The sequence below is a fragment of the Hetaerina americana genome, unplaced genomic scaffold (genome assembly GCF_022747635.1).
Source record: "Hetaerina americana unplaced genomic scaffold, ioHetAmer1.1.p SCAF_4, whole genome shotgun sequence".
In the NCBI taxonomy this organism is placed as follows: Eukaryota; Metazoa; Arthropoda; class Insecta; order Odonata; family Calopterygidae; genus Hetaerina; species Hetaerina americana.
Window position 1 is genome coordinate 24,883,205 of NW_027286985.1, and position 12,029 is coordinate 24,895,233.

At 41.1% G+C, this 12,029-nt stretch overlaps 1 protein-coding gene across 2 annotated transcripts in view; it reads right to left on the minus strand.

Moving 5' to 3' along the window:
• Positions 1–12,029, minus strand: part of mew (multiple edematous wings) — a 251,111-nt gene that overhangs the window by 22,970 nt on the left and 216,112 nt on the right. The window contains exons 2-3 of one of the 2 annotated variants that reach the window (XM_071589945.1): positions 9,218–9,345; positions 3,702–3,719 (exon numbers count right to left, since the gene is read on the minus strand). In XM_071589945.1, coding sequence (XP_071446046.1) covers positions 3,702–3,719; positions 9,218–9,345 — 146 coding nt within the window. The remainder of the gene's footprint in view (positions 1–3,701; positions 3,720–9,217; positions 9,346–12,029) is intronic. The other variant, XM_071589947.1, reaches the window with a different exon arrangement.

Genomic DNA, 12,029 nt, shown 5'->3' on the forward strand with positions numbered 1-12,029 from the left:
TTTTACGGATTTGTTTATATTTTAACTAAGATGCAAAAAGGAGCTTTTGAATAACCTTTAGTATTGATAAAAGGGTCATACATATCCAGCTCAAAGCGACTCAAACCTACTTTCAAACTCTTTTTCTCCCAGGTAAATGGTGCAGGATTGAAATAAATACCGTTCGAACTAGTCACCTCAACGTCTGCTATTTTCAGTTTCGGGCGTGAACCAATAACGCGCTCTTCAAGACCAACACTCCCTTTGTCAAAGATCATTTTCGTCATCCTCCGTCGAAAGTTTTCAGGTTACTATTTCCGTTTTCTACGCGACAGACAACGACATATACCTACGCGAAAGATATCCCATTGTTCAACCAATCCGTTTTATCTTATTCAAATGTTTTGAAAAAAGTAACTCTCTTCCCAGACAAACAATTTGCCCTTCGGGACAAAGTACACTTCGCTGACGTCCCGATAGTTTATGCACCGGCCTTACGTCAGAGGGAACTCGAAAAGGTCAAACTTTTAACGGTGGTCGACGAGCCAGCGAATGAATACGTACATCGCCGCTCCAGAAGCGGCTTGATGCATCTGAAGCCTCCGTCGGGAGAGGTGACTAGGTGATTCCGATCAGAGACAAATCCGATGGCCTAAGTCGATCGGTTGGTCATCGGTCGCCGCGCTCGTTCGTCCACACGGGAAGGTGACGGGAGACTGGACATTCACTCGAGCAGTCACATCTTCGGCACCACGAGGCGGGAGACGGGAGGGGTTGACGACACACGAGGCACACACACGCACACATAACATACGAGACAAGAACGACACGACACCGGGAGAATGAAGGGTGGAGGGTTTAGTCGGGAGTTGAGAGGGTGCGGTCCCTTGCACATGTGGTGGATGGGTACGAGAGAGATCCGCGACTATGGCTGAACGATGTGAATTGATTCGCACGCCACAGAAGCATCATTGAACCGACGACGCGATGCAAATGGAACGATTCATAGATGCATCTCATTTGGCGATTGCATCGGGTGAATGGTTGCCATTTTATAATATTTCAAGGTTTATGGATTTTTTCATATCCTCTCGATTCAGTTAGAAAAAATCTATATCCAGCAGGGAATATGATACTGCTTCCACTATTTTACGATATAAATGCTATATATTCTCTTCACTCCGAAGTTTTAGAACGAAATATCATGCAGCATTAATCATAGGCGATTTAACGTCGCGGTATTTCGGCATTGTCATAATTAGCATTACTTAGTTATATTATTTACAACTAAAATCGAATATCCCAAATTGACATCTCATGTGATAATCCTCAAACGAAAATATCGCACTACTCCAGCCAGTATCAAGGCAATATCATAATTTACTTTAAATATGAGCCGCACGATATTTCATTTCTTACATCCATTCTCCATTCGAAATATATGTATAGAACGGATATAGAACTGCTATATCCATATTATAGCGAGCGGATCGATGTATGATATCGATATATCTGCTGCTATAGATATATCGAGCGGATAGATAGGTATCCAATAGTGTTACTGTTTCAATATCGGCAGAGTGAAATGCAGTCATACAATACACCTACCAAACGTAACATTTATATCTTAAGTGCGGTGTGCAACGTGAATGCGATGCCGACCATTACCGTCAAGCGGCCGATATTCCGACACTTTCGACGTTCCATTTACATCGCACAGCCGAATCTTCGACGCAGCGAGGGGGAGTGGGAGGAGGCGGGGTGGAGAAAACTACGACGAGAGATCGTACAGGGAGAGAGGGGAGGTGGGATGGGGAGGGGTCGAAGGTCGCCCTCGCTGGGAGGAAGAAGCGAATGTAACCGAGGACGTGTTATTTCAATCCTTTTTCCGGGAGATGAATACCCTTAACTGTTTTCGCGCTGAGTCTTAAGAGGGGCCGGGGAGGTGTCGAGCTTCAAGCGGTGGACGCTCCGTTCTGTGGGAGGTCTCGCCCAAAATGTTTTTTCTAAGAACTCAACTTGGATCCTTTACTGAGCAGACCCAGTCGTGATGACCAACTTTTTCATTCTTTCGCTCCCCCACCAAATGACGGATTGCATTTGCTTCCTGCGGAATGGCCATTAAGAACCCCACCATGAATGCTAAAAGGAGTATGAATACTTTTCACTCGGGAGGATGGCCGTGGATGATTGGAGATTATCCTTTAGAACGAATTGAAAAGAGTTCTCGGGGTGTATCATTTGTCTTCGGCGTCCTGTGGACTCGCCGAATCGACGGTTATTACAGCAAGGCGCAGCCGACGCGATGCTGTTCAAGCCTAAAAAAAATATTTACAATCCATGCATGGGAAACGATCAATGCTCACAGAGGAGGAAGTACGAAGCGAAAGGAATGATACCTTTTCGTATCCCAATTTATAAGCTTTTATCCAAAAAACTTTATTTAAATAAATAAAAAAAAGCTTATAAAAATTTATAAGCTTTTAACTTTGGGTCTCGGTTTTCATCTGTTTAGTTCCAAATAAAAAGAATTTAAACATCCCTGAGGTAATTGAAATAAGTACATAATTATTAAGTAATGAGGTCGATAAAAAATGTGTTGACTTTATCCACAATATTTAGAATAGTAGAATTTACTCCGAAACAGTTACACGTATTCAGTTCAATGATATCAGGCTCGACCTTGTGAAATCGTAGTTTTCGGAACTAGAAAAAAACTTTCTAGAGCCCACCGAGGTTCAATTAGCAACGCAATTAAGCTTGGTTACATCTACAAATTTAGTTTTCTAGTTCCTCTGTAATGTTCAAAGGTCAACGAAAATTTAATTTCTTTCCGGAGGTTTTTGTTTTCAAACAGTCGCGCGCACTAAGAAACCGTTTAAAAGCTCACCCTAAAGCAAAACTGACACCTCCTCAATGGGCATTTCTATTTAAAGGATCTTCAACGAGTACTCTGGCGGATGGTTTGTGTCAACAGGAAGCATTTAAAAATAAAAACAAAACAAGTTCCCAAGCCTCGAAAGAAATTTGAATTGAAGAAGACACCGTTTGGTTCACATTTTCTTACGATTTCATAACGGGTATGGGGGATCCAATGAAAAAATGAAGACGCAAAACCGGTAACAAAAAACGTGGATGGATATTATTTTTTTGGGGAGGAGTTGAAGATAAAATACACGAGCTGGTGGAGGAAGTTAGAAAAATATCAGATGCATGTCCGACAGTAAAAAAAATATCCCGACCCGACTGATTCGTTGCGGTGAGCATACAATAAACTAATTTCCAGTAATTGACCGACGATCAAACCCATCCGGTTCTACTACGGTGGACGGAGAAAACGAGTTGACGTAAATACGATAGGGTGGAATTGGTAACAGTTAAGGACTACGACGCTCAACGGGGAAGGGGATGTGGCGGGATGGGGGCACATTAAGTGCATTTTGGCGCAAATGGATGTTCTGATCTCGTCATTCTTTTCTTTCTCGGAGCAATTGAAAGACCACACAATTCACACACATCTCATTCTCGCTCTCTTCATCTCTCACTCCTTTCACAGGTCTTTAGCCACAGCTACTGCGTCTATGAAAACCACATGATTTGTGCCTGTCGGCATACGACCAATGGAAGAGCGCAAAAGGGAACCAAATAAAAACATAACAAAACAAAACCATGCAAAAACATAACCTCCGAAAGTTACTCAGTCTCTCTTGACTTACACGTACCATAGTAGCCGCCTCGATCTGGAAGGGCACGAAAAACAGCAATTATGTACTTAAAAATAAACAACACAGACATATTCGTTTAGAGTAATACAAAGATAGGATAGACGAGACATACGGGGATTGTGCAAAAGTTATGCAAGTCAGTTTCTGAAAAACGGGCTCGGGATTTACTTTTGATAGTTTTTACTCTTCAAAGAATTCCCTCCATTATTTTTTAACATATTTGAAATATGTGTTTCGCAAAAATGTTGGTCTGTACTTCAAATCCAAGTATAAAATGAGCTAAGCTACTGCAAAAGGTTAAAAGTAATCTTCCAATATATTGCACTTTGGACTTACATGGATTTTGCTCAAACCCCTCAAATTCATTACATAAATAGTTCTAACATTTGAAGAAATGAACAATACTAAAGAAAGTAAACTAAAATACACAAAATGTTACTTCTATCACGACAAGAGTAATTAAAGAAAGCAAATATGTTCTATGAATGAAAGTAAAGTGATAATTATAATGATTACAGTAATGAAATTTGAAATAAACATGGCCAGATATAATAGAAAGTTTACTTAAGCAACATTCTACTCACGATGAAGTTTTTACGTATGTACACTAGACATCGATTTTCGAAAGCACAAAGACAACATCGAGTAGTACATCACACGAAGAAAATAAATTGAGGTCGCATGACTTTAAGAAAGAGGCGGCGGAGAACACTTTTTTTTCCAATTGATTGTCTTTGGGGTCACAATGCGAAGGAGAATCAGCCTCTCTGGATCGGACCACACACACACACACACACTTACGTAACGGATAGGATGATCTCGCTGGCATTGAGCTGATCAAATTTCTTGGGCAGTAGAAGAAACAGTGGCGGAATTAATTTACAATGCTTGAAATTAAAATGTGCACAAAATCCAAATTGTGCCAACGCGTGCACATTGAGAGATTGCGGAGACAAAGAATTAAATACAATAGAACCGCTTAAGAGTATAAAATTGGTATACATAATAAATATGAACATCAAGTTATTGCAACACGCGAATCACAATAATATCAAACATCTTTCTTAAATATTTGTGCCATTTTTTTTAGAACGTGACTTCCGATAAAAAGTGACTCATGAAGTACCTGGAAGAGAATAAGATTAAGATACCTAGTCACCAAAATGATTTTTTAGCAACAATACTTTTCCAGAGCCACGAAAAGAGAATAAGAGTAATGGAAAATGGTAGAATAGTGAAGCAAAATGATTAGGATTCCAAATATGAATTCTTACTTAGAACATTTTTCAAGAATAAGTTTTACTTTTATAAGTGAAATGAATGGTGCTAGATTAAAGGAAGAAACCAGCAATAACACCATATTACAAGCTAAGAAGCAAATATATAAATATATACACTAACCACCACCTTACACTAAGAACCACACACTGTTCGTTACTTTTTATCACAAAAATATCAAATATTACATTATCCACCACCACTGCCAGCACCAGAAATTATTACCTTCGACGTTGAACACATCCACCATAAGCATAAGCTGACGAATTATGAGATAATATCGCCAATTTTCGCCCTAAAGTTCGTGATATTCTCTAGACCAGCATGAAAAGTGATAGCGAAGTCGATCGCCTTTAATCACTGTCCTAAGAGCAAAGCACCAACCATATCGACACCTATCAGTGAGAAAAATTCATAATAGGTCGGTTCCCAAATGCAACTCCCGCCCAACTCTAAACTACACGGATTTTCTTCAAGTTGTGACACGATTGAATCACTGGACGCGACTTCTGTCTTAAATGTGTAAGGACATAGCCTTTTTAATGGATTATTAGTTTATTTTTAGAAACCTAGTTTATTCCACCCGGAGTGGATTCAGACATATACGAGTAAGAGGAAAAAAGCGTTTGAAAGGTGATGAATACAGGCATTACAAACAATAACAAACGGGAGGCTCAGAGAAGAAGAAGCGAGTGTGCGGGAATGAGAGAATATTTACTGTTTTCCCACCATCAAGAAATTCCCACATCTCGCATTAAGTTTTATAACTTCCGGATCTATCCGAAATTTCTAAATCCCAATTGGACGCTCACTCGATGATAAATCCACGCTAAAAAAGTATTTTCCAGTTTCAAGGCATAAGATTCGTTTCCAAAACAGTCGGAGATTATAACCGAGTACGCTCTCTTGCGGGATCTATGGCAATGTGAAATAAAGGCACTCAAAACGACTTATCTTTCATCCCTCACTGTCAGTAGCACCGCGTGGCGGTTGATTTACCTCTGATACGTAAAACAAAAGACATGAACGAAAATTCAGCCAGAATTACGAAAGCATCGTTCGACTTTTGACTCTCAACGCTTCCGGCGAGTACACCCGATACTCGACTGCGACTAAACTGAATCGATACAATAACGCTTATTTCCTGACATAATAATGTAGGCATGTTGGTGATAACGAAAACCTAACCGAGAAGGAGAGGATAGACCGAAGATGTAAACTTCATGAAACTGACACATGCACAATGCTCGAATATTTCCTGATGCTCATGGCAATACATAAGTTATCGACTCGTGAAGTAAATAATAGATAGTTGATCACGATAGTTACCTTCCTAGGTTCAAAGCCCAAACGCGGGACTTTTCCTGGATAAAAAAAAACTTGAGGCCTGAAAAGGACCTTTCGAATGCCGAGATAAAATTAAATCACGGGGAAAAATCGTTCCCCCCTTCGATGACTCTCCCACCCCTCCATCCGGATCCCTTCGGGGAATCCTGTTAGGGCACGAGCCGGGGGTGAAGCGGAAGCACTCATCGCTTCACCCATCCCCATTCAGCCCCTCCTTCTCTCTCCCCTGCACCCCCCCCGAAACCGTGAGGCGACCCCACACACCCTCCTGTTCACACCCTTCTTCACCCATTTCTCCCACCACCCTTCTCTTCGCCCCCCCCCCCAGAGGCCCGCACTGCCGGCTCAGAAAGTGATTTATCGACGGCCGATCATCAAACCGCTATTATTTTTGGATGCGCGGCGGAAACGGGCCGCTACCCTGACGCCTCTTCCTTACCCCTCCCCCACCCTCTTACTGCTCCCCCTGCCACCCCCCCCCGTCCTTCACCCTCCTCCTTTCCCATCCCCATCGTTCACCGAGGCGCGGCGGTGTGAATACATGAATAAACACAAAAGTAAGGGAAGTGTTCCTCCATTGCTTGCGGCGGCGGCGACCCGTTAACATACAGACCTAAAAATTCCGTTTTTTTTCTTTATCCTCTCTTCATCCCCTTGGTGTTTATTTAAGGAGGTGTGGCTGAGGGTTAGGGGGCGACGAAAGAGGTTTGGGGTGTGGATCCCCCACCCGTTATGGGCCTTAGGGAGAGTAAGGCCCTGGGTAACAGGCAGGGAGAAGGGGACGGGACGGAATAATAAGGGTTTTTTTCTTACTGGGAATGACGAAGAGAAGAATCGGGGGGGGGGGGGTAGGTAAGTGAAATGAAGAGGGATACAACTGGAACGGGAGGGGCTGTGACTGTTTACGAATTTTTTCACCGTCAAAAATCAAATTAAAAGAGTGCCTTCATGCGATGTAATTGACGACGTCCGTTTCGAATCGTTGATTCGAATTAACAAAAAAAATAGAATAAGCTTATCCAGCGAGTGAAAAAATAATTTTGTGACGAACACGTAAATTATAAGTGTATCAGTGGGGTGCCCGCCACACTATTACGTTAAAATATCGATTCCCTTAAGACACATTACTGAAGCATACTATAAAAGCTGGCAAATATTTATAAAATTGGATCATAAATCATGAAATGAGAGTTCTTGATCATGATTTCCCCCTTCTCCCTATCCCCGCCCCACCTTACCGCCATATTTACATCTACCAGAGGACCCTCTCCATCCGTATCAAGTAAATTATGACACGATGGTGAATTCAATCGCTTAGAGGAAAAGCTATGAAATTCAGTTAGTTACAGGAGATGGTAAATGAGCTCGGTTGAATCCTGAGTCGTGAAGGTAATGAATGCGTATTTACTTCCTCGTTTAGACTACAATACGTAGCCAGTGAAAAACGACCAGAAAATGGAAGAGACCACATAAAATAACATAATTTGAATTTAATTTTAACTTTAACGTTACACTCGAAGTGTTGTCAATGCACCCTTAGTCATTTAGAGTTTAAAATTTAATGCATAAGGTTTTTTATGCATAGCTTACTGTTGGTTACGCCTTCCTCCTCAAAATTATGATAAATCATGAACTCTGCCCATCCTATGCAAGGTGGCATAGGATTAATCGTCAAAGAAAACAGAATCGATAAAAAAACTAAAAAAATCCTTAGGTAAAGGGGTGTGAATTTTAGAACGAACAAGATTATTTGGATGAAATTGTCTCATCTGCTGTACCTTCAGAATAAAGAAAATTAAAAAGTCTACTATAAGTTTTTAAAAATTATTATCATAACAACGTTCACTTTTCTGAGAACCTAATGTGCAAACGAGCAACCTACATGAAATTGCATAGCTACATCATAAGCTAGAACGATTCAATTTTTCATGTGCTCCTCTCATATTTAAACAAGTAGAGCCTCCGAACACAAGTCCTTGAAATTTAACATCCCTTTAGAGACAAGAAAAAATCATGGCAGGGATTCCAAGATTCTTCGACCGCAAGACACCTCATTTCTGACACCTAACTGGTGTACTTATGCGACATAAAGAGGCAGGGATCAAGGGTATAATCGATCACCTACAACTGACATTACAGATACATCCGGCAGAGAATAACTCTCATTGAAAGCTTCAATGAAATGTATCCTTAAAACCAATGAATATGTTCTATATGCGAATAAATACGATATTGAGGCCAATAATTCACTCTTCAATGATTCCCCTACCTCAGATGGCTATCACTGCTTATGAATTATTTCCACATCTGTAATGCTTACTCTTGATTTTATTAAATCGTTCCATTGGATGTATACGCGAGGTACTGGTGTGTTTTGTTAAATTAAAATAATGCTCTGTGACACATAAAACGACACATGGGCATTTATTTCTACTAAGCCGCAAATACTTCATACACCCGTCCGGTCTATACGAATGCTGTAAAAAATAATACATACAATGATTTTACTCTTACAACTAAACGTAAAATTATTGACAGTGAATTAGGTAGATTTTGATGACTATGACTCCTCTTAAATTTACACGTCTCTCCATCTTTGGAATCTCAAGCCGAATAATATCTCAACAATATTCCTTCAAGAAACGCAACCCACCCGATTGCGTATTGAGTAATTTTCTAATTAAAAGCCAAAACTAAACGGAAAGTGATGATTAATACATTCCGAACCATGTTACATTCTAAAAATCCGTCTCGATGAACCCGAAGGAGCATACTTATTCCTTCTTCACCTCAATGTTCCGGCGCTCACCGCTAGGGGGCGGCGCTCGGAAGACCTCGGGGGGTCCTTGGGGCCCACATATCTCGCCCCCCCCCACACGGCCACTCACCCCGTTTGCCGTCGGTTTGGACCTGGTCGCAGTCATCTCTCCGCTGCGTGATGGGACACCTCCATAACGCCCCCGAATGGTTGGTCTCCGGCTGCAAATTCCTGTCCAGCGGAGCGCCCACCAGCATCCTGCGAAGGAGAGAAAGGCATTCGTTCGAGTCACTCACTTTCTCGGAAGATAACGAATGGGAACGAGTTTGGCGGGAGTGAGCATTTAATTTTATCTACACGTACACAATACCCGTCGGGCTGCTGTAAGGGCATGTGGAGGAGTATGTTAGGACACAAGCCTTAAATATAAACGCATACTAAATAAGAATGCATCCTTATGCAATAATGAATATTCATTTTAAACATAAATAAGTATTGCTCACACGCATACTACCTTGATCAAAAAGTTCCCGGAATAACCACCGTGTGGCGCTCCCATCGTTCCGATTTGAGTTCTGTTTTTTTTGTTAAATTGGTACATCTGTTGTTGATATTCCCTTTAAATCTTAGTGTCATAACTTGACATTTGCAAAAGTTACGTAGCCAAGAGTACATCTATCTCTGTGTGTGTTGGCGATTTTTTACAATTTCAGAAATGGATTTAAATTTGCAACAACGAACTTGTATTAAATTTTGCGTAAAAAACGGATTTAGTGGCGCACCGTGAATATTTTTCAGAGGTATCTCGATCCCTACTTGAGGTGCTTTGTGGAGGGCACTTTGAGTGAGTACGCCGTCCGTCGGATGGGACGTTAAACTGCGGACCCCTTGGCGCCTTTCGTAAAGAGTAGGCTAATGCCGACGCCGGGTTTCTCTCCACCCTTCATCCTTTCCTATCCATCCCCTATGGCGCAAATGACCTTAGCTGTCGGTCGCCTCCCCTCAAAACTACTACTACGGACGTTGGAAATGTTGGAAAAGTGTTTCGGCAACGATTCTCTAAAAAAAACGGTCGTTTACCAGTGGCACGAGCGGTTCAGAAGTGGTCGTGAGTCAATCGAAGATGATGAACGCAGTGGCAGACCATCGACATCGAAAGTCGGTGAAAAAATTGATAAAGTAAAAGAAATGTTGGTCAATAACCGCAAATTAACCATCAGAGAAATAGCGGAGGACTTGAACATTGCCTATGGATCCGCCCAAGACATTGTGGTTAATGATTTGGGTTTCCGTCGTGTAGCAGCGAAAGACCTCAATTTCATGCAAAAAAGAGACCGTGTTGACGTCGCAAAAGACATGATTTGCGAGGCTGAATCCGATCCCACATTCATCAAAAGGATCATTACTGGAGACGAGACGTGGGTTTATGAGTACGACACGCAATCCAGACATCAGGCAAGTGAATGGCGTTCACCAAATGAGCCGAGACCAAAAAAACCACGTCGTTTTCAGTCAAAAAAGAAGGCAATGCTGACGGTTTTCATGGATTACAACGGTGTAGTGCATCATGAATTTTTGCCAGAAGGCCAGACAGTAAACAAAGAGTATTATTTGGGCGTTATGAGACGTTTGCGTGAAGCAATTCGCCGAAAGAGACAAGAAATGTGGGCAGAAAATTCGTGGATTTTGCACCATGATAACGCACCGTCGCACAGTGCTATCATTATTCGTAATTTTTTGACGAAAAATGCAACAAATACCATCCAACAGCCACCGAATTCACCTGATTTGGCTCCCTGTGACTTCTTTCTGTTCAATCGAGTTAAAAAACCATTACGGGGAACGCGTTTTAGCAGCCGAGAGGAAGTAATGGAAAAATCGCAGGAAGCACTGATGGACATACCGAAAACCGAATATAAAAAATGTTTCGAGGATTGGATCAAGCGCTGGCATAAGTGTGTTGCAGTCGATGGGGATTACTTTGAAGGGGACAATATAGATTTAGATGAATAAACTTGTATTTTTAATTTTCTGAATAAATTCCGGGAAATTTTTGATCAAGGTAGTAAACACATTTAGTCTATTACACATACATGCCTATTTACATCATGTAATTATGGGAAAAATTAAAATGAATATCTAAATTTTACTTTTTGAATTTAGGAAGGAGCAGTGGATATTTATGAATCTTTTATGTATATATATATATATATATATATATATATATATATATATATATATATATATATATATATATTTATATATATTGTTTGAATGTTTATATATATATATATATATATATATATATATATATATATATATATATATATACAGGGTTCGTCCGGAAAATAAGTGTACTGACTCCTGGGGCAGGCGGGCTGCGATTGGAGGGGGGTATGCTGGCAAGCGACGCTGAAAAAGGCAGTCGGCTCTGAGCTGTGGTGTAGTGAGGAGCTCTGTTAACGCGAACCTCCACGCTAGACCCACGTCACGGAACGCGATGCCGAAGATTTTGGAGCAGCGTTATTCCATCAAATTTGCGGTAAAGCTTGGGAAATCGTCTACCGAAACTGTCGGTATGATTAACCAGGCTTACGGGGAGTCAGCCATGTCCAGAAACATGATCTTTCCGTGGCACAAGATGTTCGTGGAGGGCAGAGAAGAGGTCGACGACGAGTCTTCGAGAGGTTCCCGATGATGCCTTCGCGGGAGCGTTCCAGGAATGGGAACGCCGCTGGAACAAGTGTATCGACTCACAAGGGTCCTATTTTGAGGAATATTAGCTTAAGATAGGTAAAAGTGTAATAAATTTTTTTCCTGAGCTCAGTACACTTATTTTCCGGACGAACCCTGTGTGTGTGTATATATATATATATATATATATATATATATATATATATATATATATATATATATATATATATATGTCCCTTGCAAGATAA